The following is a 27,882-nucleotide window of genomic DNA, read 5'->3' as shown; positions in this document are numbered from 1 at the left end:
AGTCAACGATCAGTAGAGCCAAAGCTGTAGTTCCAACTATGTAAGATACAGAAAAAATAAAACAATAAAATTTTATAGTATCTTTTAGTATATTATACTCTTTCAAGTTAGTATAGGAATAGCTATTAATATTAAATGTTTTTTGATTTTTAGTGCTCTCATAGTACATTGTCTAACAAACATTAATGTTTGATTACAGCTTTTATGCTTTAACTTTTGATTTTATTTCTAATCATTCACTAAAAGTATAAATAATAGTATAAAATAAATAAGGGCATTTATTTAATCAAAAAATAAAAATAAACCAAATAATATATGCATGGAAAATTGAGCAATAATTTTGGTTTCAACTTATTCATAAATTGTTTTTTAGATGGTAAAATAATTTAAAAATTGAAATTAAAAAAAAATAAGTAAGCAGTAATTAAGAACAAAACATTAGCACTTGACATTTTGATAGTTGAGTTTTTCAAGTGTGATGATACTTGACCACAGGCTGGAGGGCATACTGGTATTATAGTTTCTATAAAATAAACAAATATAAATATTAATAGAAATTAGTAGTTAGTTTAATTCAGAAATTCCCAACCCATAGACCCAAGGCAGTGTAGAACTGGGCTGAGAACCATATATTATTATCGTTACTATCGATATATTTAAAATATGTATATAGGTGTGCTATAAGTCATTAGTGGGCCTCAAATTTTTTTTACAAAATTGGTGATCTGCATAACTAAAAAGGTTTTATACTATCAAATTGTATTGAAAATTGATATATTTAAATATTAAAGACTTGTCTAATGTTTTTTTTTTTAACAAAAAATATTCTGATAATATGAAAACATAAGCATTTTAAACACGGGAAATAATTTAATATTGATACAGCAAAAAAAGTACATCTTAAGTTGTATTTATATTTTATTTACGCAGATTAAATTAATTAAGTTGAATCACATACAATCTTAAGCATTTATTAATAAAATCAAAATTTACCGTAAAGAGTAACTGTTACTTCAGCATTTCCTAGCACATTTGATGCTTTACAGATATAATCACCATATTGGCGGTTTTCAATTGTGATGATCCGTATTGTAGTGTCAGTTATTTCATCTGTAGTAGCAAAATGTGATATTCTAAATGCCAAAGAAAAATTACACTTATATTACATTATTTTGTTTTCATGTGCTCAACAAGTGAGTATACCTGTAATGTTGATTATTAGATAATTGTACTCCATTATTTAACCAAATAATGGCTGGCGGAGGATAAGCTTCAACATGACATTCGAGATCCATGTCATATTGTAGAGCTTGTCCTAAACGAGGTTTAGAAACAGTTATAACTGGGGCAAATTCTACCTCAATAGCAATATTACGTCTGGCACCTTTTCCAACACCATTTTCAGCAACACAGTAATATGTTCCTCGATCTTCTTTGGTAATAGCAGGAATTTTCAAAATGTTACCCCTAGAAGACAAGAATGTCAATTTAATTTATATATATATTTCTTTTTATTATGTTAGTTGGTACCTATATATTGATACACCATTAGCTAAAATTGCATTGTTTGCTCGCCTCCAAGAAACTGTTGGACTAGGATATCCACCAGCATAACATTCCAATTTCACAGGTTGACCCTCGTTTACAATTAATGATCTAGTAGAGTTGTCAGAAATAAACGGACGTCTACGTACAACTAACTCGGTATCAGCTGTTATTTTATTATTTAACCCAAGCACCACTTCACAACGATAGAAACCAGCATCAGTTTCTTGGATATCACTAATCTGAAAATATTAATTTTTGATACTTGGAAGCAAATGTTATTATAATACTATATACCTGTAATGTGTAACTATTGCTATCCGTGTCTTGTCTCAATGATAATCTAGAATCTCTAATAATAAGTGTACTTCCAGTTGAAAATGTAACAGGTTCAGTAGATCTTTCTTTGTCAACCTTAACCCACAAAATACTGAAATCTGAAGCATACAAGACTGTACATGTCAATTGAGTCGTTCCACCAATGTCTGTTATACTTTTTTGTGTAATACGTGATATAATTGGTGTCCTCTGAGAATATACTAAAAATAAAATTATTAATAATTAAATTATGCAACATTAAAACATTAAAATTTTTACCATTTAAATACAATATTATAATAAACATTATATTTATAAGAATTTAGAAGTATTTATAATGCATTAAATGTTGACAAATTTTTAAATACATTATTAATAGATCTAGTTAAAATAAAAATACTATAATATTAATAATTTTATCAGAGAACAAAACAAAACAGAACATTTAGTGTGTTTTGAACATAGAACACTCTATTTAACAAAACTATCTACATAACAAATTAATTTTGTATTATTTTTTTACAAATTTAAAAACTACTGTATTGTTATATGTTGATAACGTACTCGACAATCAGTTATTTTAAGTGAGAACATTTTTAGTCAGAATGGGATAAAAGTTGTTTAATGAAACATTAGAAAGTTCTTAAAAAAAGGATAAAAAAATATATTTTTTTATTTTAATTTATTTTTTAATATTGTACATAGGTACATATATATTATATACTATTATTTACATACATTTTGTACAATAAAGATGACTTTTTAAGTGAAAATACATTATTTCTTTTTAACAAAATGTTTACAAAAGTATAAGGTCTATAAGAAAACTTAAGTTTCTAACGATAATATTGATAACCTACTAATTTTTAACGTAGTTGGATTTGATCAATATTCATATGGAACCATATGGGGAAGTCTGTCCGAGTATGTTATTGAAATTAATGGCAATTGATACAAACAAAATTGTGTTATGTCTATAAAATTAACATTATATTATTTATTTTGGTAAATAATTCATATCTTTTTATTTTGCTACATCATTTACAAACATTATATTATATACATGTATACTAATTATATATTTAATATCTAGCAATAAATATCTCTTGGGTTTCAGAGAAAAATATGTAAACTTGTTCCAGGATTAGGCTAAATAAGTCATATGTAGGTATTAGGTTCCTGTTATAGTAATCTTTGAAAAATAAGAATATACCAATTTTTTGCAAAATTATCTATTTAGTTGTAAATCCAAAATTAATAATATGTTATTAAATAACTATAAATGTTTAAAATTGTCTCTAAAAATATTTTATATTAGAAGTTATAAAATATAATTTTCAAAATATTTTGGAACTTTTGAGCTATTCAGAAACATTTGAAAATGTAATATGAGGCTCTTTAAAAATATTTTACAGCAATTCAAAAATATCAATATGAGGTATACCAATCATATATTTTCTAAAAGCATTTTAAGTTCAAATTGCATTTATCTTCTAGTTAATTTTTATAGCTATGGCTTAAAAAAATAGTAAATATGGAAGTGGTTCTTACTGGAAATATAATTATAATTGTTATATAACATATGCAATGTTTTTGGAAAAAATAAGTTTACATACAATATTACTATTAGGAAAAAAAATAATAATATGAATTATTATTAAATATTATTAAGAACAGAGGTTAACATACTAACTTCAACTAACATATCTATTACTGGTTTACGCAAATGAAAAGGTTCACTAAAATATATTATTACACCCATTAACTGGTTTATTTTTATTTTTTAAGACTTACCTATTTATTAATATTAAAATAAGGTTATTACATAAGTATTTTACATAAATAACATTTGTAAAACAATTATTAAATATTTATAATAGATACGTAATATGAGTTAACTAATTTTTTTACATTTTATAGGTATCTATGATCCATCTATTATAGTATATTTTTAATAAATTAATATTATTTATTTATTAGAAATTAATTTAAATTTATGTTATAACCGTTATCACACAGTATTACTAGTTTGTATAGCAGCTATATAATAGATATATTTTTCATAATATTTATTAATATCAATGGTAATAAAGTAGGTACTATATCTATATTAAAATTAATATATAATGTGAATAATTTATGTGTAGTTAAAAGATTGTCTATAGTTATCAAATGTCAACTTGCTGTAAAACAATCATGTTCTTTAGAATCCATTAAATTCAAATTCAACAGACGTCAAATAAGTTCAATAATCATAGACAAATAGTCATATTTAAAGCCTTTGGCTAAGTTTACATGGACTTTGTTTTTTTATGTTATTTAAATAATATTATATATTATACATAAATCAGTAATAAGCTAAAAGCTAAGTGATGTCCAAAAACTTTGATATGTCAAACCTTTTCTTTGTCGATGAGGTTATTTTTTTAAATGTATAATAAATAATAATTCAAAACCACAAAAACATTATTGGTCACTGTTATTCAAATTAAATTTTTGTTTTTAGACACCGCAAACATGAAGTAAAAACTTCAAAACGTATAACCTATGCGTATACAAAAATCAATTCAAATTGTTTCGTAGAGAATGATCAAGTTGGTCGTTCACATACAGGCTCGTTGCACGGAGAAAGAATCGGCGCCTCTCCCTTATTCGACAACGCACGCAGAATGAAATTTATGCACAAACAATATCGTTCGTACCTGCATTGTCAACGGATTTGGTATCTGACCATCCGCAAATCAGACTTCGATGTCACGTCCGCCATTAGCCTGATCTGGCAAAGTGGTACTCACCGAAATTAATACACAGCACGACGAGGACTCCATACACGTTCTTCATCTCAAATAATTGAAATAATACAAATCCTGGTTATTGACAAACGCCGAACGGACGAGAAAAAATGTATTGAATATATGTCTTTCGGTTCCACAGAATGTGGAAACGCAAAAACGTTGTTTCGGCGCTAACACAGGAAGTACAGTCAGTGTAGTGCGACCGACCAACGCGCGTTTATCATTTGATCGGGGAGCATCGTTTTCGCATTCACCAATTTGATGTTGGTGGGGTAGGTAGGGGTTCCAAAATATGGCAGTCACAGTAATTCGTAATGTCGCCGTGGTAGTACTGTATTTGAGACATTAACATTAGTAACGCCGGTAACGGCGGTAACGACTAACGAGTAACAGCATTTTCAACATCTTCGGTTTTGAATGTTTTGATTTATAAATCAGAAATATCAGGTATCAACAGCTTTACTCTCGGATCACGACCTCTGTAAACGTGCGAAACATAAACGATTAGAAATTTAGTATTTATTGGTTTGTACTTTGTCATAACTGATTAACATCATAGTTACTATACTATAGCTAGTATAATTTTATCATGGTTTAAAATTAATTATATATTAACTGTCAGCATAATATTATTATAATAGTTGCATAATTAATTTACTGCTAATATTTAGTAATTACAACTGTTAACTGTACCTGATTTAAATTTCTATGAAATAATATTTTTATTAAATGCAAATAAGTTGAGATAACAGTTAGTACATTTTTCATTATTATTACATGAATTTTTGTAGCAAAAGTAGGTTAACTAAAAACACTTAATTAACTATGATTTAAATGTATACTATTGTATGCTAACAAAAAGTGTTAATAGTGGGAGTGATTCCGAGAACGTTTAATATAAAAATGTGTAGTGGCTCTTGCTAGCCTTGATGTGTTCAAATTTAAAGTATAATTGAGTTTAAGGCATTTGTTTATGTATATCTACTAGTATATGTGAGAATATAATATTTAGTTTTATACTAAAATAACTGACTGAAAAAAATTTGACCCAGGAAAATTATTTAACTAGCCCTCAAATTTGTTTTGTCCTGGATATATTTAGTCAGGATATACTTAGGTACCACGAAAAGTAAGACAATTGCACTAGTAGAATGGACAGCCTAATAATCACTCACAAAATGTTAACGTAATTATTTTTAATTCATAAATAACTAGAAATTTAGTAAAATGTTATGTAAATACATGTTTTTTTACCTTATCAATTAATTCAAGAATTTTATAACTTTTAGAGCATATATTTTCTGTTATACTATTCCTTAGTATATATGGGTGTTTGATAATATAATTTTTTGTTGTAATATAAGAAAAATTGGTAAAATTTTGTGTGTGTCATAACTTAATGACTAATGTTTGTATTTACGTATACAATAACATCTTGGCCTATATTTGCATTTTTTTATATTAATTAAATAAAACTACACTTTAGAATATTACAATTATAATATGGTTTATATTTTGTAGACATATTAAATATTCACCAAATTATAAAATACTACTAAATAGGATAAAAAGTTGATTTTTTGAATTATTTTATAATTAAATATATCTATATTCAATACATATTTAACAAGTTATATTAATATAGTACTCATAGTAATTTTAAAATATGTACAATACTTATATTTTTTCTACCTACTTTAAATAAAATTGAGTTATTAAAGAAACTTTTTTTTTTAAATTTAGTCCATTCAAGTAATTTTGAATTTTTATGTTAAGAATGTTTAAGTAAACACAATTCTTAATTTATTTAAAAAATTATATGGGCAGTCTGCTAACTAAAACATCTTCACATTCTTCAGATAGATATATTTGTTTAAATGACAATATTCTGTGTAATATATTTATTACTGGGTGATGGGTATAAATGAAAACGCCCAACATGTTATAATGAATACCTATATTGCCTTAGTTACTTACCTATATGTATACATATATAAATTTTATCTTAATATTGATGTCTATTAGTGTTTTTATTGAAGCGCTAGATCTTTAGTTTCTGATTTTGGTGAATTTTAAAACAATATTAAATTAATTGACATATACCACTGTTTGATATTGTACGACCTTAACAAATTATCAGTTTAAGTATAACAGCTAATTATTAATTTATTTGTATACCTAGGTATGATAAATAAGACGTAATGTGATATGATGTCATTTATTTTTACAAAATATTCTAACTATTAATGATATTAATATTTAGTTAAGAACTTTTCTTTAGGCAGAGAAATGCAGGTTGCTAACTATTTCATAAATAATGAATTTGATTTCACTTTTAATTTACGTTGTTATGGTTTACATATAGATACTATTAGGGTTGCTCCACTTTATTTATGTTTTGCGTTTCGTGTTTTTCGTTTCGTAGTATTTTGAGTAATTCGTTCAGTTGTACTGTTAAGAAAAAAAAATAAAAACATGTAATACGAAACAATGCGCAATTATTGAAAACGCCATACATATACACTATTATCACTAGGTAACCATGAAATTATACGTGAAAACACGAAACGCGAAAATCTGTCAAGAAAAATAATTGTTATAATATTGTTTAAATAAGGAAAATAAATCCATTGTTAAATAATTGTAAAATAAAATAATATATGTACGAAAGAAACATGTATTACGTTAAATCGGCAATCGGTGACTAAACAGTAAACAGTAGTGTTTACTAGGTCTATACACGATGAATAATTGCTGTGACAGTTTTAATAAGAATGCGTTACATCAGCACTAAATACAAATGTTTAATTCTATTTATTACTATATTTAATCTACAGGATGACAATAATACTTACTCATTAAATATATAGGGTCATGAATTACAATTTAATACTTAAACAATTTGCATGTGTATTGTGTTTACAATGTAGTTGTATACTGTCACCAACCAAAAAAAAAAAAAAAAATGAATAGTGTAAATTATTTTATATATTACAAAATGTATAGAAAACTAGCTAATTACCCGTCATTACCGGGTTAAACTAAAAAAAAAGAAGAATAATTATAAAAAAGGTTCTGCAACTAGGTAGTATTTTTTTAATAATAACAAAAATCTAAAATCGTTTAAATACTTAATTGTTATTTTACGTGTACATTTTTGATTTCATTAATATTAATATTTTAGACGCTCGTAAAAATGTTTTAATTGATATGCTCGAATTATTTTATAATTGTTGTAAGAAAATCTCATGGACAACTTTGTTACATTTTTATTTACAAAATAATAAGCAAATATTTATGATTTTCACTAACTTTGTCAATATTTAAACTTCAAAAAAATAAGCATTTGTACTTTGATAAGTTTTGAAAAACAATAAGTCCAGCTATTCTTTAGTTATTTTTTAATAACAATATATTAAATTTTAGGATATACGTTATTTAACACGATTTCAAAAAAATTAAATTTCATACGCTCATAAAAATGTTTCTATATTGATGCTGAAATTTTTTCTTACAGTTACTTGAATGAAAACTTATGGTTATAGATAACCTTGTATAGTGTTTTTTAACCTTAGATATAAATCGCAAACATTTTTGCGATTTTGATATATTTCGTAAATATTTGAACTTTAAATGCTTATAAATAAAAATTGTGATAAACGATTTTTGTTTTTTTTTTTTTACTACGATAAGTACAACTTATAATAAACCTTGCATTAAATAAATTTTAAAGATTTTTTGGAAAACCAATTTTTTTTTATCGGCATTTCAAGAAAAAAAACTTAAAAAAGTCGAAAATTTCAATTGTCTATAATAGTAGCTTAAAAGATCAAAATATTTTGAAAATTTAATCGTAAATAGATAACCACAATATAAACATTTGGTGAAAATTTCAAGTATTTACAATGATTCATTTTTGAGTTACAACAAAATCAAAATATCGATTTTGTCGAAAAGTGGTTATGCGTAAAAATTCCCGTTTTTCTGTTATTTTTTCAGGGTTTTTTCCGACGCTTTTGAAAACTACTGGAAATTTTTTAGTACTTACAAATACTTATGACCCCCCTCGATGTACTAACTAGATGAATTTTCCTTTTCAAAGAGGGGCTGAAGTCGAAAATCGAAGCATTATTACTACTCCATAACGTGATGACAGATACAAAAATAAAAAAAAAAACACATCATTGTAAAATCAATACATTCATCACTCCGTTCAGAATCTAAAATGTATGTGTAAATAAATATAAAAAATGAATAATTACTATAATGCAACTTAGTGTTTAATATTTAGAAATAGGTAATATACAATAGAAAGTGATTTAGTTTCTATTGTTTTAATAACACTTTAGATATTGGAAACAATGCAAATATTTCATCCGACATTTTTAACAAACAAAATAAAATTTAAATTAATTTGTATATTATAAATTATAATAAAGGAGGCAGCAGTAGACGTAGTGGAAGTCAAAAAAATACGCACGTCGCTATGTATATAGTTACATAAAAAAATAATATTATATTTATAACTATTTTATCACGGTCGGCACCCGTTGTCCAAGAAAGCCAACTATTTTTGAATTTTGAATTGCGCTTTTATGTATGAAGTCTTAAATTAGTAAAGTTATAACGAGTAACCTAAGCATTTATGGTAATAAATAATAATTTACAAAATTTTTAAATTTATCCACGCATATCTATACATCTAAAAATATTTTAGCTGGAGAAGATACTACAGAAAAATTCTATTTTTTGTAAAGTACAACTTTTAATCAGTGGCGTTATTTAGGAGGGGGGTACAGTTTGAGCATTTGCCCTAATCTAACCTTAAGTCAGCACATTAAAAAATTATAAGAAGTCGTATTTTTAACTATTAAGGCCATTGTCATAAATCATAATATTGATTATTGATATTTTATAAATAAAGATTTATTGTTAATATTTTAGTTGTATTTTTTAAAGAAGTACATTATATTATAAATCGAGATGTTTAGTACCTATATTTACATTATGTGACTATAAATACTGCTAACTACTTGTAAATCGGTATTAAAAGGTACCCATTACTTATTTATTATTTATTTACACATTACTCAATTATTCTATTTAACTTTTTAATTCTAATAAATATTTGAAAAAATTGTTTATATTTAATACTTAAAATCCTATGTGTGACGTTTATATACCCGAAAATTTACTCCCCTCACCTACTATGGCACTATCCTATATGTGAATCTGCGTGGAAAAATATTGAGTCGGCAAATCAGTGAGTAATTGCCCTATAGTCAAACAAAAACTGAAATGACGCCACTGCTTTTAATTTACAATATGGTAATAATGTTGTATTTTTCATGTAATTTTATTCTATAATTTAATGTATTCTAACGTTAAACTAGTGATATTTGAAATAATTAATATTTATATTGTATACTTATTTATTTATGTTTAAATAATTCGTATTTCGTTTAATATAATATATTATTTCGACGCTATGCTAGTGAAATTAATATGATAAAGAGCCAATACTATAGGTGAGGTGAGGTGAGACGGTTATATTTTAATCATTAGAATTTTATAGGTTTAGATTTAAGGGCCACAAAAAAAAATACACATATACAGGGTGATTCTTTTATCAAACAACACTCATTATTTCAAAAAGTATTAATGTTTTTGAAAATATTTTTTTATATAGTTTCAAATTGTTAGAAAACAACGTTTTTATTAAAAAATTATATTTTTAAATATTTTTTATCCTTATAATTTTTTAAGTTTTTTACTTTTTTGAATGACAACATAGATTTTTCCTTTCATATTCCAAAGCAGAATATTTTTTTGAGTATTTTGATACATAAAAATCGAATTTAGGGCGAGTAGTTTATGAGTTATACGTATTTTAAGTTTAGTTGCGCGGAGTAAAGTAGTACGGAGTAACTGCAAAATGTTTGTCCACTACTCCGCTTGTCTAAATTTTAAATAAGTATAACTCATACTACTCACCCTAAATTCGAATTTTATGTATCAAAATACTCAGAAAATTATTCTGCCTTGGAATATGAAATGAAAAATCTATGTTGTCATTCAAAAAAGTAAAAAACTTAAAAAATTATAAGGATAAAAAATATTTAAAAATATAATTTTTTAATAAAAACATTGTTTTTTAACAATTTGAAACTATATAAAAAAATATTATATATTATATATTCTGTGTATAAAAAATTTACAAAAAACGGGATAAGTATTAAAGTACATAAAGCTTTTAATAATAGCAGGTACCAAGGTCGTAATAGTAAAATAAAACAATTTCGAAAAAAAATAGCACGTACTTTTCGAAGAAAGAAATTAATATTACTAAGTAATTGTGTTCATAATCCTGATACGGTATTATAAGAACTAAGAATATTAAGCAAAATTTGATGACAATATATAATAATACGTAGTTTTGTGTATAGTACTTATCCAGAAATATCTCGAATATTTTGTATATTATAGGTAATGTGTTTCGTGTACCAAAATATATAATGTATTAATGTTCACTTGTATGAAGTTGCAATCAAAATTTTTACTTACCAATGCCATGTAAACAATAAGTGTGTTAAACTTATTAATATAGACATGAATAAGTAGGTAATAGGTTCTAGACGGTAAATAATATAATTTTAAATTTAATCTATCTAATTTATTTAGTAAGCTTTGTCAATTATAATTTCAAAGTTAAACATTAAATAAAATCTTAGAATGCATAGGTAATTTAGACAATTATAATATTGTTTTAATTAATAATAAACCATTAGTTGTATTACAATTTAAATTTTACCATACCATAACAATACCTAAGACAAAAAATGTGGGCAAGTGAATACCGTTATGCTGTACAACAGCCAACAGGTACCGAGTATGTCATTATAATGGATGATGTGTTAAATTTGAATTCAATGTAAGAATACAAAAAATGATTCTGAGCGAAAACGGTATATCAACCTATATCCTTATAAGTAAATTTCTAAAATAAAATTGAGTATAACGTTTATTATTTGGCTATCCGGTTTTTTTCAATTATTATGAAAATATGTGGTATATCATATACGTTATACGTTATTAATACTACATTTTGTTGTAGAAGTACCTACCTATAAATTTAAAATACATTATATTTTTTAATAATTAGGCAAATTATGTTATAATACTTATTTAACTGAAATATTTTTAGATATATTTTAGACAGCTTAATATTTGGCTTTAGTGTCAATACATTTGGTAAGTACTCCACTATTCTCGTGGTAATAATTATATTGAATATAAAAGTAAGATTATTTTATTTTTTTGTTGTGTCCCGACTCTTCAATTCATGCATTAATACAGGAATAAAAACGTGATTTGAAACCTATTTTTATTTAATGTTTACTTAAAAAGTTAAAATATAAAAATGCAATAGTATACCATAAGGTGGTGAGTAGTGCAACGATCTGCCTCTGAACGTCTCAAAAATATCTAACCGTTTGCCGAACTTAGCGATGGTCTATCTTTTAGGTGATCTTAACATTAAATAGTAATAATAATACCTTTATAATATTAAGTGCGCTGTTAAATATAGCGTTTTAAAAAAAAATTATTATATTAAGATATATTTTAATAAATCAATTAAACAAAAATAAAAAATAAATAAGTATAAAATAAACTTAATTTTTTTTAAATATAAAAATGGTTGGAAATGAACATATTATCTATTTATTATATTACCAATGTGTTAAAGTAAAAATATATAATATACATATTTTAAAAACTAAAACGAACAATTACACAAAAATTTATATAGTTGCCTTATTATTTGTTAGATTTATTATAACAAATAATATAGTACTAAGACAATTTTATACTTAAATCAGTTTATAATTATTTTTAGTCCAATTGTTACAATCGTGTCCACTTTGAATTAAAAGAAACACCTACAACATTCCAGAGACTTATGAATTCCGTCTTTATGGGACTAAACGAATTAAAAACATTCATATATTTAGACGATATCATAATAAATACACGAGATATTCTAGATCTTTCCAGAAATCTCCAGAACGTATTTAAAAGATTACGACAATTCAACCCTTGAAATGTACATTCATTAGGAAAGAAGTAAATTACCTGGAACACGCTATTACGTATCAAGGCGATTTAACCCATAAAAACTTAAATGTGTAGGTATTCAATTATCCAATCCTAAAGAATACTAAAGAAATCAAATCCTTTTTTGGTTAGTACCACAGAAGATTTATACCTGATTACGAGAAGATTTAGCAATCTTAATTTAAGCCCTTCACCTCGTTATTAAAGAAGAATGTTGTGTTCAAATGGTCTGATCTATATGAATTTACTTTTGAAAATCTAAAGGCAGTCCTTACTAATGAACTTCTTTTGAAATATGACGATTTTAACAAAAAATTTAACCTTACATGCGATGCTAGCAATTACGCAATAGTATGTATGCTATTACATACATGAAACACTGAAGAACAACAAGTCACCAAGCGAAAACAAAATTCCAGAAGAATTACTAAAAAAAAGGTGGAAAAAACTTAATAAACACCTTATATGGTATTATTAGTGAAGTATGGAAAAGAGAGGCTATGCCAGAGGAATGGAATATGGCAATACTATGTCCTATCTTTAAGAAGGGAGATCCAATGTTAGTGTCAAATTATAGGGGTATATCATTATTAGACACAGGATATAAAGTGTTTACATCATTGTTGCTGGAACGAATAAGCCCATATGCAACAGAGATCGTTGGAGAATACCAGTGCGGATTTAGAAAAGAAAAATCAACAATCGATCATATCCATACCATCAGACAAATAGCGGAGAAGCATTACGAATATAATAAGGACCGACACCTAGTATTCATAGACTTTAAACAAGCCTACGATTCTATTAATAGAAAAGAGTTATGAAAGGTCCTGAGATATCTAGGTATCTCTCAAAAATATATAAATTTAATCAAGATATGCAATAGGAAAACTACTTTGAAAGTAAAATACCAACAGGAATTGTCAGAAAAGTTCGAAGTAAAATCCGGCCTTCGTCAAGGAGATGCATTGCCACTGATGCTATTCAACATTGCTCTGGAATGGGTACTGAGAACAACTAATGAAACTCGAAAAATGGAAGTAGGTAAAATTGGAGCCATCCTTGCTTATGCGGACGATGTGGTCAATCTGGGAAATTCAAGAAAAGAAGTGGAGCAAACCACAATAAAATTCTTGGAAGCAGGGAAGACTTCAGAAGACTTTAGAAGTCAACCAGGAGAAAACAAAATACATGTGTATTTCAAAGAATGGCAGAAATGATTTAAGTCTACGAGTAGATCCTTATGTTTTTGAAAAAGTAGAATCGTTTAAATATTTAGAGATAAATATAAACAGCAAAAATAATGTACATGAAGAAATAAAAGAACGGGTAGCTAGCGCGAACCGATGTTATTATAGTCTATTAAAACTATTCAGATCGAAGCTTTTATCGAGAGAATCGAAGATAACTCTATACGCAAGTTATTTGAAACCAGTGTTGATATATGGATATGAGACGTGGGCTACTACAAAAGGCGCTTACGCTAAGTTATGTACAACAGAAAGAAAAGTATTCAGAAAAATATTCGGCCCAGTCTATAATAGAGAAACGAGAACATACGAAAGAAGACATAATAATGACTTACAAAGTTTATACGGAAGGCCAAATATACTATCGTTTAGTAGAAGCAAAAGGATAGAATGGGCTGGACATGTTTGGAGGGCAGAAGGAAAAATTGTAAAACAAGTTACAGAAGGAAAAATTGTGAAGAAAAGACCTGTAGGAAGACCCCGAACAAGATGGAAATATTAGTAGGAAAAGATCTTAAAATGATTCATGAAAGTGTAAAAATGGAAGTTGCGAATGATAGGATCCGATGGAATGAGATAATGGTGGCAGCGATGGACCTTCATAGACCGTGAAGCTGTTGAGAAGAAGAAGAAGAATGTATGCTATTAAAACAGATTCTTTTCTTCGGATTTTTATTAAATTAGTATGCCTATTAAACCCAAAATCACTTAAGAGTAGTTTATTTAGTTCTATATCGAAAATCACACACTAGTAATATTGCACACTCAGCGTTGATTAACTGAATTTTGTGGAAACAAAGCAAATATCCCAGTAGGAACAATTCTTCCACTCGAGATTAAAACAGAATCTAATCTAAATGACAATTTTTCTTAAAGACCAATAGGTACCTAATTTTTGTAACACAAATTCTACTAATGCAAACGTTAATTTAAATTCCTATACTGTAGCCTTAATGACCTAATACGTAGATTATAGCAATAAATTATGACACAGAAAAGTTTTTCTAGTTGGCAAATATACAATGAGAAATGTGCAAATAGGTACAATCATAAACATAGTCAACCTACTCGTCATAAATCTAAGACAGACTCGTGTGAAATATTACTTATATCAAAACCATAGGACATCCCTGACAATTGTAAAATCAAATTTGTAACAACAAACGCATCTGTATGGAATCGACTATCACACTTGAACTCTTGATTATTCTATAGACGATCCAAGAGCATAACAAAATACTATAAAAATCCCATTAAAACATTTACTTTTGAAATTTATGGTAATGGTCAATTGACTATTACAATTTAAGTATTTTTATTGTATTCGAATAAAAATAAAACAATACAAAATTGTACAAACTAGATCTTGCAGAAACTGAGATTTCAGAAAATATTTTAATGAATGTAATCGGTTTAAATTCATATAGTGAAAATGGGGGCTAATAAGCCTTCATGTTCCATTTAAGGATAGGAGTATTAAGAACTATTGAGTATAATTAGTAATAAATTAAATATATTATGTTTATGTATAAATGTAGCTGTGAAATAATACAAAATATTATAAACTGATTCTTATATGACCACCAAAGGCGACTATAACTCCTTTCCCATACGACTGGTCTAAGAAATTTAGTCAGTCACATCGTCGCACTGTTGTGTTACTCGTTGTTTGTGTTATTTTTTTTATAATGGTAAAAGATAAGTTTAAAAAATACGTATCTGAATATGTGTTAGACAATTTTTCAACAGATGGTAATATTTTGTATTGTAAAATGTGTGAGAATAAAATTAAATTCGATAACAAGTATAATGTATCACAGAACATTAAAACAGATGATCGCCAAAAACATGTTAAACGTAAAATTAAGCATAAAGAAAAGTCCAACAACTTTTAACCAATCAAAATTTAGCGAAATCCAATTTCAATATTAATTTATGTCAAGCAAAGGTGTCTGCAAACATTCCATTAAATAAGTTTTCTAATAATGTATTTCAAACATTTTTAGAGAAGTTTAGTAATTAAGGTATTCACATAGAAGCGACATCAAGAAAAGGTTATATTGATGATATTTTTACTTCTACTTTAAACAAAATGAAAATGGAAATTCAGAAAAATAAAGTGAAATAAATTGAATATTAATAGATGAGATATGTGATGTTAGTATACGCAAAACACCTATCTGATCACTTGTAGGAAATCACAAAGATCTTCCTAAAACTCTTGTCAATACTAAATATAAAATACTAATAATCCAAAATTCTACCGTTTAAATGCGAGTCTCTCCGAAAAGAAGTCAACTATCTGGGGCACCAAATTAGCGACGAAGGAGTTAAGTCTGATCCACAGAAGATAATTTGTGTTTAACTATTCTCTATTGTTAAAGAAAGACGTAACATATAAGTGAAGAGATCATTGTCAACAATTATTTGAGCAACTAAAGGATCTTATAAAACAGGCTCCTATATTATAGTATCCAGACTTCTCAAAACTTTTTAACCTGACTCGTGATGCAAGGGACTACGTAATTGGGCGTGTGTTGTCACGAGGGCCGTTAGAAAAATATTTTCCGTTTGCATTCCCTTGTCATACCTTAAATAAAGCAGAAATTAACTACAACACAACTGTGAAAAAGCTCAGCAGTATAGTATGGGGAAATAAAGTAAAAACTATAGACCATATCTATTCGAACATAAGTTTAATATATAAGTGCTGACTATTAGAGAAAACCTATATGGACATTGTAGAGCCTTTACCCAAGTCCTATGCCGGAAATGCTTACACGCTAACGTTAATTGATGACTTCTCAAAATTTGCTTGGTCTTTTGCCATTAAGGATGAGGAAGTTAATTCCATCCCTCAGCATTTTGTCACTTTATTTATTTACACGGACAACCACACTCTTTAGTAACTGACTGCGGCACTTAATTTCTGAGTCAAGTGTTCAAGAAAGTCTGCAAACTTCTAAAAATATCACAAACTTCAACAACAGCTTACTATCCACAGAATAATGACAGCTTAGATTTAGATTACAAACACATACTAACACAACCTTTTATTAAATACTATTAATCAAAAGATACAAAGTTATAATTTAACTGATTATGTAAAAATACAAACATTTTTTATTGAATAATGAAATTGTTTATAAAAATGTTAAAAATATCGATAGTAACAATATGTGAAACATGTCATGATAAAATAATAAAAGAAAATAATGTCATAAAAAAAATTTCGTACATTTTATGTTTGAATTTAGTGTAAAGATTTCTGTCTAGTGAATATAAACTATTTTTTTAAGTGTAAATAGACTTACGAAATCCGTGTCAATATATTATCATAAACAACATGTAAACGGGTGCTAAGCACCCCATACATTCATTTTATATAATGTTAATTAATAATACATTTTTTCTCTATTCCTCTGAAAAAAAACTTACTCAAAATTGCTTAGAGTGAACCCAGCTTAACTTTGTCCCAATGTGGTTAGGTACTTTTACAGATATTACTAGTTTTCACAACTATTTAAAAAATATTAAATTGGTTAACATGTAGTATATCTACAACTGTGCTAATTACACAACAAATTGTGAAATGGAAAATAGTACAACCACATTATAAGACTGTGTTATCTAAAAATTGCAAGTCCAACTGATAATTTATGATATTAATTTTGTATTTACTGTTTATCAGTGTAAAGTAATTACTTATAATATAAATGTACAATGTATTTAATTTATTAAATATTAATATTTAATAGGTAGTGTTCATATTGTTCATACTCAATTTCCAATTTTAAAAGCATGAATGAAAAGCAATATGAACACATCTTAGCTATCATACTGATACTTTACAAAGAAAAGAAAAAAACTCAAAATGAGGTGAGAAATAGTTTATATTAATTAATTATTGGTATTTATATTTTTACTTACTACAAATGTAATTTATTATTTTTAGTTTATAATGATGAAATATAACTAGTATCTATTAAAAATACATAGGTACTTCAATAATACAATTAAAATTGCTATATTTTATAAATATATAATATATATTTTGTGGTTAATAATAATATAAAAATCAAATCTTTATTTATGTTTTTATTAACAGTTTCATTTAGAAGATAAATAACCTAGAAAAAAAAAACTAATATTAAAGTAAAAATCTATAATATTTTAATATTTATTAATATTCATACATTTTTCTTTATATTATATTAAACTTATAAAATATTAGTTTGTTATATTTTATTATATTTAAAATGTTAGCGATAAAAATCCTAATATAAATCCAACTGTTATAAATATTCTCAGAAGAACAAAATAACCAGAAGAAGTTTTCAAATGGATTAAATATTATACACTTAAATTGTATATAATAATATTTAGGATAAAGTATTCTGTTCAAAACATTCAAATGCAATAAAAAAGTAAAGGTTTTGTAAAAAGTTACAAAAAAAATAATTAGTTATTTTTTTAATATTTCATAGTTTAAAAAACCGTTAATTTTAAAATTAATATCAGTTATTTATGAACAATTTAATTTGTGTGCAGGTATGGTATTTTATTTATTTAAATTTTTTTTTGCAAGAAAAAGTTAACAAGCATTTTGTAAACTATTTTTTCGGGTTAATAAAATTAATAAAAAGTTACTTCATCACAAACAACACTAAACGGTTGTTATATGATAAAATATATATTATTATCAAAAATTAAGATAAAGTATATTGGTAGATAATAAAAAATAATAATGCGGGATTCCTAGCTATAAGTAGTACACAAAATGGAAGTAGACTGCATATTGGGAGATAGCCAATAATAATAATTTTCTCCTAGTAAATACAAAAAATGCTAAATAGGAATGCTAATGGGTTTTCTGGATGAAGAAAAGCATTGGATAGATTTAAATTACATGAAAGTAATTAGTAATAATTTGAATAAAGTGTATAAATATAACATTATATTGGTAGTAACAGTAATTATTAAAACTGATTGGTGTGTTGTGTTGTGTTAATAATTATATTTTTTTAAATACAATAAACTATAATATTTTATTTCAAATTAGTTTATGTGAAATGTGTAAATTTTTATAATATAAATTGTAATTATATTTAAAATTCTATATAATGTATTGTTAGTAATCAAAAACATATACAATGACACTTATTGTTATAAAATAACTATTATTTTTATTTGTTCGAGGCATTAGTTCAATATTTCAATGAGTTTTATTTGTCTTTCACATATCAAGGTATAATTTTTTATTTTTAACTAAATAATAATATTTTATTTTAGTTTGTATATTATGTGTCAGGAGTTATGTACTAATGTTACATGTTTATTTTATAGGTAGAAATTTACGTATTAAATATTTTATATACAAAATAATATTTACATAATTAGATGGTCAATTTCATTGCACAGCTGTAAATACGAATTTAGCTATTTAATTATAAAACTGTTTTTACTATGTACTTTCTTAATTTTAACCTAGACTTATAAACTAATTATATATTACTCTGTTATCTGTACTGTTTGCCTTATGAGTGTAATCATCTTTAATGATAAAAAATAAATAGGCAAATATGAATGTTAATCAATTAATAATGCACATAAATAATGTATAAATTTAATTTAAATTCAATACTTATAAATTTAAATTTAAAAAATAGAACAATTTATAGGTACAATATTAATTCAAAATAGAAAAATACAGATAACAGATTAGATAAAACAGAATAATTATTGTCAAATATTATATAAATTATCTCACTTTACAATAGCGTAGAATGCCTTATGGCATACTGTTGGTGTATTGATTGGATGGTATAGCAACTGGTGGTTATTTTCCTTAGGTTAAGTTAAGGTTGTGATGTGAGTTAATGCAGATTTTATTCATTAACAGTGTTCCATTTTGTAGCTTACATCTTAAATTTGAATCCATTTATCGCAATGGTAAAAAGTTCCTATTAACTGTATCAATTTGCATTGTGTGTAGATCTATCAACAAAAGCATATATTATTGATCATGTTAAGATGAATAAATAACTGAAGTTAGTTAACAGTTGCTAAATAATATTATATTTAAACAATACACAAATCAAGATGTTAAGAGCAAAATGAAAATTTCTAAACATATAATAATAATATATTAAAGTCTTGTATGCAGGTTCTAGAGCTCAGTGACTATAGTTAATCTAAAATTTTATGTTTTAGGTTCTATGATATACAGTGTCCCACGAGGATTAACCCATTGCAATAAATCTCCAGAAATAATGGAGATATTAAAACTATGTTTTTTTTTTTTTTTAAGACTCACATGGACAAAAACTACAAGTATTTCATATTTTAATCTAATTTAATGTTATGGTAAAAAAGTAAAAAAAAACAATTTTTATTCGTAGCCGTTTTGCAGTTTATTTTTCTAAAAATATTGATGTTTCAATATCTTATTTTTATTACCATCATGAATTTTAATATTGTTTTTAGTTTTGAGAATATTTGTATAATTATACAGGCACAAGCCCGTGGCCACATAACATTGGCACTTCTATAGTATTCAATAAGACAGATATTTCAAAACAAAAAAAATTTTAAAAATCACAATACTAATAAAAATAAGATGAAATATCAAAAGTTTTAGAAAAATAAATTACAAAATAGCTATCTTTGATTTTTTTTAAATAATCAAATAAAAAATTGTATTTTTTAAACATTTTTACTGAAACATTAAATTAAATTAAAATATAAATACTTATAAGTAGTCCCTGACGCTGTAAAGCCATTAAAAAAAAACAAAATTATGATATCTCCATTGACCATTATTTTAGAAGACATCGCAATCATCGGTAAATCCTCGTGGGACACTCTGTATAGGTTTTCCCATACCCCTTTTCCTAGATCAAAAGTTTACAATTAGTTAATATGCTTCAAGTTGTTCTTGAATATATCTATGACTCTTTAAACTATTAATTTATAATGAAATTATTTGGATAAGTCTCAGGTTTACGAATAGCCAATTATAATACCTATTTCATTTCTATATAGAAAACAACTTTAAAGTTAAAAATCAAGATTTAAATCTGATTTTAATTTTTATTGTATAATAACATAGTTACATGTTTGTAATGAATTTTAGTAAAATCCTCAAGAGTCTTTTTAATCATTCATATTGTGATGAAAAAAATATTTAAGTTTTTAGTACCACCTTATAAGTTTGGTTCAATCTATGTTAATAACAGATCCAATAGTGTTTAGTGAAAACCAGCTCCAATTCGATTAGTGTCGAAAATGTCCCCTATTGCTTTATATTTGCCTATGATACAGCATCTTCATTGTAAAAATCACTATTATTAGAATGATGTTTCAAATTTTCATAAATAACCAACGTCTGTTATATCCAATATGTTTACATGAAAGAACAGTGATCTGCTGCAGTTGACCGCTACGACCAGATACAGAGTTGAAGTCGTACAGATTGTGACCCATCTTTAGTGCTGTGTTGGTTTAACAGAACACCACCACAGCACTGATTCGTCATTGTAGTCGTACTGCAAATGTGCTCTTCTAATCGTCTCCCAATGGCTCGGTTGGTGACAAAAAAGCGCGTGTCTGACATGTTATTATTTTCTATTAATAAAAAAATAGAACATTTAGTGGTTAAATTTTTTATTCAAGACAATAGCAGGCTAATACAAACAGACTACCGATACAACCTGTTAGATCTGTAGGCTATTGGTTGCCAGCTACTAAGTTAGACTTGAAAACTTTTATTGTTATTTGTTGTTGAGTCGAGTATCTCACGTCTCGTGTACTTGCTATCTATGACGACGTCACCCCATCACCATCACCACAAATGGAAACAATATAATATTTTGTTATTGATAAACAACGAGATAAAGAATACACAGAGTTGATAAAAAAAAAAATATGATAAAGTTATCTTCTTTCTTATCTATATATTCATGATTCCAGCCAAGTCGTGTGTTAGTTCGTTATTCCAGACGACTGAATTTCCGAACTAATTTTTAATCGATGAATATTTTTATTATGTAACAAATCCATAATAAGCAATAAGTAGTAACTAAAATATTTATTTTCATTAGGTGTACCAAGCTAAATCGGGTTTTCGTTATTTTATTTATGTTTTTAATTTTTCTTCTGCGCCTTAAACATTTTTAAATATGTGGAGTAATTTAGAAAAAAACAATATAGACAAATCTGAAGGTAAGTGAACAATTTAAAATTTACATTTTACATTATCCAATGTTAATTTATTCAAGGCAATATATACAATTCCATTATCATATTAACGTAGGATTGTAGGAAGTTGATTGATTTTACCGGATTTCTATTTTTTTATGTCAAACAAAGTTTCTCTATAAAATTTAAAATGAGACACATATTATGTAAAATATTTTTTGATAAAAATATTTGTATCAAATACCTTCAATGTATTCAGTGACAATTATAAACTCTATAACCTCATAAACCTGAGTAGGTACCTTATCAGTTCCACCGAAATGGCTTTTTTTGTCATTTGGTTTTTTTGGTAACCAAAAATTGTAGTTAATTTATGTTGAACACTTCAAAATAGGTACTCAGTTTGCCTTTATTAAATTCAGAAAAAATAAGTAAAGCTTTATTCAAGATTTTAAGTCAATTATTCTTAGAAAATCTGTAATTATTTATGTCATAATAAGGTACATTGTTGAAAAATCTAAATTCAATCCAAAAATATAGGCACAGAAACAAACAAACTACTAACAGTTGTGAATCATTACATTCATTTAAAACTTAGTTGCGCACAATTCACTAAAGAAAATTGTAATATATTTTTGTTTTCATGTGTGTTGAATTTATTTAATTTAAGAATATAAACTGATAAATTTACAATAATAAAATATCAATTATTTTGATCACAAATAAATTCGGCAAAAACCAAAAATTATGAAATTTAAAAAAATATATGTATAATGAAAAATTATTTTTAAAAAAAATGATTGAATAAATTAAACTGGCACATCAAATCCCTATTTAAAAAAAATTAAAATTTTACTTAATTTTATAAAAATAATAATTCATATTGATAGTTATATTGTCTTGTTTGTTTATTGTATTGTATTTGTATATTTTGTTATTGTTTTTCTGCTATACTGTGTACTGTGTACCTTTATAGAAATAGTCAGTATAAACAGCCTAATAATATTAAGTGTCCGCCAATATCGATAAAACCCCTTAACATTTATCTCTTGTAAAACAATTTAATACATCTACTTATTATTTATTTTTAATGTTTATAAAAATAACAGACAACTTAAATTGTATATTTTTTAAACTATTTATATATATTTGTACTTTTTCAAACACAATCATTAGTATACAATTTATATGAGTTATGAACAATTACTAAAAATTTAACAAATCAATGGTGTATCGTGTATACTAATACTTTCTTAAACATAAATTACATCAGATTAATGTAAAATATGAATATAATCTTTTGATTGCAGTTGAATTAAGTATTTAATATAGTTTTTTTTTTTATTTAGATGCAGTAGCTGGAAAACAAATTCTAACATACAAGCAGTTAATAAATAGCCATACAGAAAGATTGGAAAAAATACATATTTTAAAAAAAAGCTCTATTTATTTTTAAGTCTCCTGTAAATATAAAGGTAAGATTTCTTGTTTTAATAAAATTATTTTATAATTATAAATTACATATTGATGTACAGTAATTTGTAAGTAGCAAATATTAAGTTAAAAATTTGAAATTTGTGAGTAAATACGGGTCAATTAATATTAGATGCATACTTGTTATTTAATTTACTGTATTAAGACATATTTATTTATACTTAAGAATTTTAACATCTGCTTGAATCTAATTTAGAGATAATTTACAAATATAATTATAGAGTTTCAGAATACAGCAGCTTGAATATTATAATAATAATTTTCATTAAATGTTAATTTATAAATATAAGTGAATAAACTATTTGTCAAAAATTTGTTATTATTCACTGTTTATAAATCTTAGTTTCTTATAATAACCGAGAATAAAGTATACCTACTTGTATATAATATCATGTTTAATAGATTAGTTAATTTGAATGAATCACGTCTAACGTTAAATTCTACATTCAGTAAAAAGATATAGTGTGAGAAGATTAAATTAATTAATGTGAAACCAATTATTGCATAAAAATGACATATATTTAGTTATATAGTACACTATGTACTATATTTTAATATATACTTGAACATACTTTTTAATATTTCAGGTTGATGTTACTGACCAAGTAACAATTGATGATTTATTGGACATTGATAATAATGTATTAAGTACTATATTAAAGATTTTTGCAACATTAAACTCTGAAATTTTTTTTTAAAAAATGATGTTAAAGTAAAATTATTTAATTCTATACTTTATTATGAAGAATGTGGTATGAATAATAAAATACAATAAAATATATAATATTTATTGAACATTTTTATTTACCTAGATGAAGATGTATCTACTGAGGGATTAATACCAGTTAAAATAAGCAAATTTCTACAAATTTTATTAGAACTTTCAAATTTTGTTAAGCATTGTGAATATTTGCTGAGTGAAATACATTGTCAATTTGTCAATATTTTCAAGTTCCAACTAATAACTGCTGATATTCATTTCCAGGTATTACAGTATTCTGTGTTAATTAACTTGTCATAATATTTTAATACCATTATTTTTATTGTCTATGTATTTGTTATATTAATTTTGAATATTTTAGTATATTTAAACCAAGATTATAAACTACATATTTTAGTATTTAATTACTGATTTCAAATGAGTTACTAACAATTGCATGTCGGCAAATAGTAATCTTTTAATCTACTTGTACTAAAATCATTGTGTGAAAGATCTATAGGCTTATAATAATTACTATTTAAATAACAACTTTTGATTAAATTCATATAATATATTTTATACATAATAAAAGGTTATGAATATCTGAATCTTATTATACTATTATGTCAGACATTATAAAATCATTCATAATTTTTCTGACCTATCAAGAATTGTCAAAACATGATCCAAATCCAAATCTGGTAGATGATTTCAATGTTTAAATCAATACTTATTCTCAATTGTATGCAAAATTAATGATTAGATGAAATGAATTAAAAGTATATGATTAATTATTAGAATAACAGAAATAATGGTAACATTACTGTATACTGTATACACTATACATTATTATATTTACTTATTAATAAATAATAGGGCAGTGAATTATTTTGTAATAAAGTGTATTTTTTAAACTTATTATATAACAGCATTCTTAACAAAAATTTTGATTTTTTAGGTTATTACTAGGGACCAGATTTATATGCAATGCATATATATTGGAATAAGCTTTTGAAATCTGATAAACATTGTCCCCGATTTAAATCATTCTTATTAAAATAAATCTTATTTTGTTTTGCATATTTTGTATATTTCAACGTTTTTACCTATTAAATGGATATTGAATGCATATTTGTAGTTTTATAGTGCATATTATTATTTATAACACATATATTCGTTTTTCGTCATATTATCACGTTCACAGCCACATAATATATGTTTGAACACATTAAGGAACTTATTCTGATCATCCATGCAATAAATTAAAATATGAATTTCATTTTTGTTTTCTGTTTTTATCAGAGGACTTTAGTTTATACCCGCATATGTTGTCCTTTGTCTTAACTAATGTAGATCATACGCACATTTCATTCAGCAGAAACATTTGTGATGTTAGCTTTAATATTAAATAATTTACTTATTATCAAATTTTAAAGTTAAGAATATTATCTAGGGCATCTCATAGGCTTTTATTGATATCTTAAATTTCAAGTGAGTTATGGTTATGTAAAATATTAAAACTTTAAAATGCTCATAACTCGCTTAAAAATTAAGATATCAATAAAAGCCTGTGAGTTACCTTAGATAATATTCTTATCTTTGAATTTGATAATAGGTAAATTTACTCTAATATTAAAACTAACATCACAAAATGTGTTCTGCTGAACGAAAATTTGCTATGATCTACATTATTAAGACAAAGACAAATATAAATAATAATGCGAGCTATACTTTATAGATTGAAGATACAGAATATTAAATGGCTACAAAAACGACAATATACTTTAAAATCTTTATTTATCCTTTTTTTAATACCGTATTAATTAATAAATATTTTTACATAATTTTACATAATACATTTTACATATTTTTATATAATTTTTAAACAAAATTTTAAGTGCATCTTTTATAACATATTACAGCATTTTTAGAAGCATATTTGAGGATTTTTGTGGCATATAAATCCAATCCCTAGTTTATTACTTAAGATTGTTTAGTACAGGAGTGGCAAATTCTTTGAATGCTACATGCCAAAAATTACCTCTTTTTTTTGTTAGAACAGCGTGCCATGAAAAATATAATATATATATTATATTCCAGGGGTCGTCAAATTGCGGCTCTCGTCATAGTCGTATGCGGCTCGAGGCTCACGGTTTTATTTACAAAAACCAAAATATTTTAATTTTTTTGTATACATTTATAAAAAAAAAATATGTTATATTGTATAAATATAAGGCTATAGTGTACAGATTAATAAAAAAAAAAAAAAAATTAAATTAATATACATAATAAATTTAAATTTTAAACATTAAGTTAAATTTGTTTTGCGTGGTATTTTTTTGTGTCTACTTTTTTAGTAAGCTTCTTCAGATCTGACTGAATTTAATGTAAGAGCAATTCTTAGTAATTCTGTTAGATGATCATCAGTCCAAGTTGAACGATATTTTGACTTAATTATTTTCATTGTTGAATAAAGTGATTAACATGAATACGTTGTTCCAAAAATTTGATATCAATTTACCGCACAGTTTTTAATATAAAAATATGCTTCCAAAATTCCAATATAGAGGGACAATTGTTTATAACTGTTTTATAGACCTTCATCTTCTAATAACTCCAAGAGTTCTATTTCAAGATCCGCTTTATTGTGACAATAGGATGTGATATAGACATCTGTTTCATGACATTAACTAAAAATGGATTTTCTAAAAATCCGAATAAGGATATTAATGTCTTTAGGTCTCAAAATCGTTCTTCAAAGTCGGCCAATAGAAATTCACGTTTAAGTACATAGTCGTCACAATTAATTTTTATTCTCTGATTCTATCAAGCACGCTTCTATTTTTTCTAAAAATGAAAAGTGAGTACAATTGTTTGATTTTAAATCTCTTTTAAAAGTTTTAGTTTATTTTGAATACTAAATACTTTTTGCCCTAGGTCATTAACTAATTTATTATGAACAAACTTTCGCAATCGGTAAAATTTTACAAATATTTTACAAAGTAACTGAGGTGTTCACAATAGGACTATTCAACACTATTTTAACAACGATATAATTTCATATTTCGTAAACTGAAATGTTTATTGGCTGTTAGCTATCTTTATTACTTTTGTATTATAAAAATCAGAATTAATCTTATTAATACATATTAGTACATAGATATGTTGGCCACCTCTGTTATATCAATATTGTAAACAAAAAATTATTATAATTTTATTGTATAATTAATGTAATAATATAAAATAGTTAGTTTAGGTGATAATATAAAAATACTTTGTTAACTATTTATTTTCTTAATATGATTTTTTTTTGTTTAATACTTGAAGCCAATTTATTGATATTTGGTTTATAAAAATACTTTAATTTTTTACGTGTCACCTCGAGCATATGTGCCATAGATTTGCCATCCCTGGTATAATACATTAAATTCACAGTCCTACTTATATCAACAATAAATCGGTTTTT

At 25.3% G+C, this 27,882-nt stretch overlaps 1 protein-coding gene and 1 long non-coding RNA gene across 7 annotated transcripts; one reads left to right on the top strand and one right to left on the bottom strand.

Moving 5' to 3' along the window:
• Positions 1-258: 258 nt before the first annotated feature.
• LOC113556377 (lachesin-like) lies at positions 259-21,853 on the bottom strand. 6 transcript variants are annotated; one of them, XM_026961273.1, is made up of 10 exons: positions 21,736-21,853; positions 21,433-21,649; positions 21,228-21,366; positions 19,794-20,020; positions 4,659-5,137; positions 1,843-2,084; positions 1,531-1,787; positions 1,204-1,467; positions 994-1,133; positions 259-523 (listed from the first exon to the last, which is right to left on the bottom strand). In XM_026961273.1, exons 5-10 carry the CDS (start codon positions 4,702-4,704, stop codon positions 387-389), a joined length of 1,086 nt encoding a protein of 361 aa, XP_026817074.1. In that variant the 5' UTR covers positions 4,705-5,137; positions 19,794-20,020; positions 21,228-21,366; positions 21,433-21,649; positions 21,736-21,853; the 3' UTR covers positions 259-386. The 6 variants fall into 6 exon arrangements, with proteins under 6 accessions (XP_026817074.1, XP_026817075.1, XP_026817071.1 ...); XM_026961274.1 differs by having other exon boundaries at positions 21,228-21,349; XM_026961270.1 differs by having other exon boundaries at positions 21,228-21,649.
• Positions 21,854-22,003: 150 nt separating this feature from the next.
• LOC113556378 lies at positions 22,004-24,700 on the top strand. The gene is made up of 3 exons (XR_003405488.1): positions 22,004-22,246; positions 23,572-23,697; positions 24,529-24,700. It is a non-coding gene; the product is annotated as an uncharacterized LOC113556378 (long non-coding RNA).
• Positions 24,701-27,882: the final 3,182 nt, after the last annotated feature.

The sequence above is a fragment of the Rhopalosiphum maidis genome, chromosome 3 (assembly GCF_003676215.2).
Source record: "Rhopalosiphum maidis isolate BTI-1 chromosome 3, ASM367621v3, whole genome shotgun sequence".
Lineage (NCBI taxonomy): Eukaryota > Metazoa > Arthropoda > Insecta > Hemiptera > Aphididae > Rhopalosiphum > Rhopalosiphum maidis.
The sequence above is the reverse complement of the archived record's forward strand: the minus strand, read 5'-3'. Positions and strand labels throughout refer to the sequence as shown.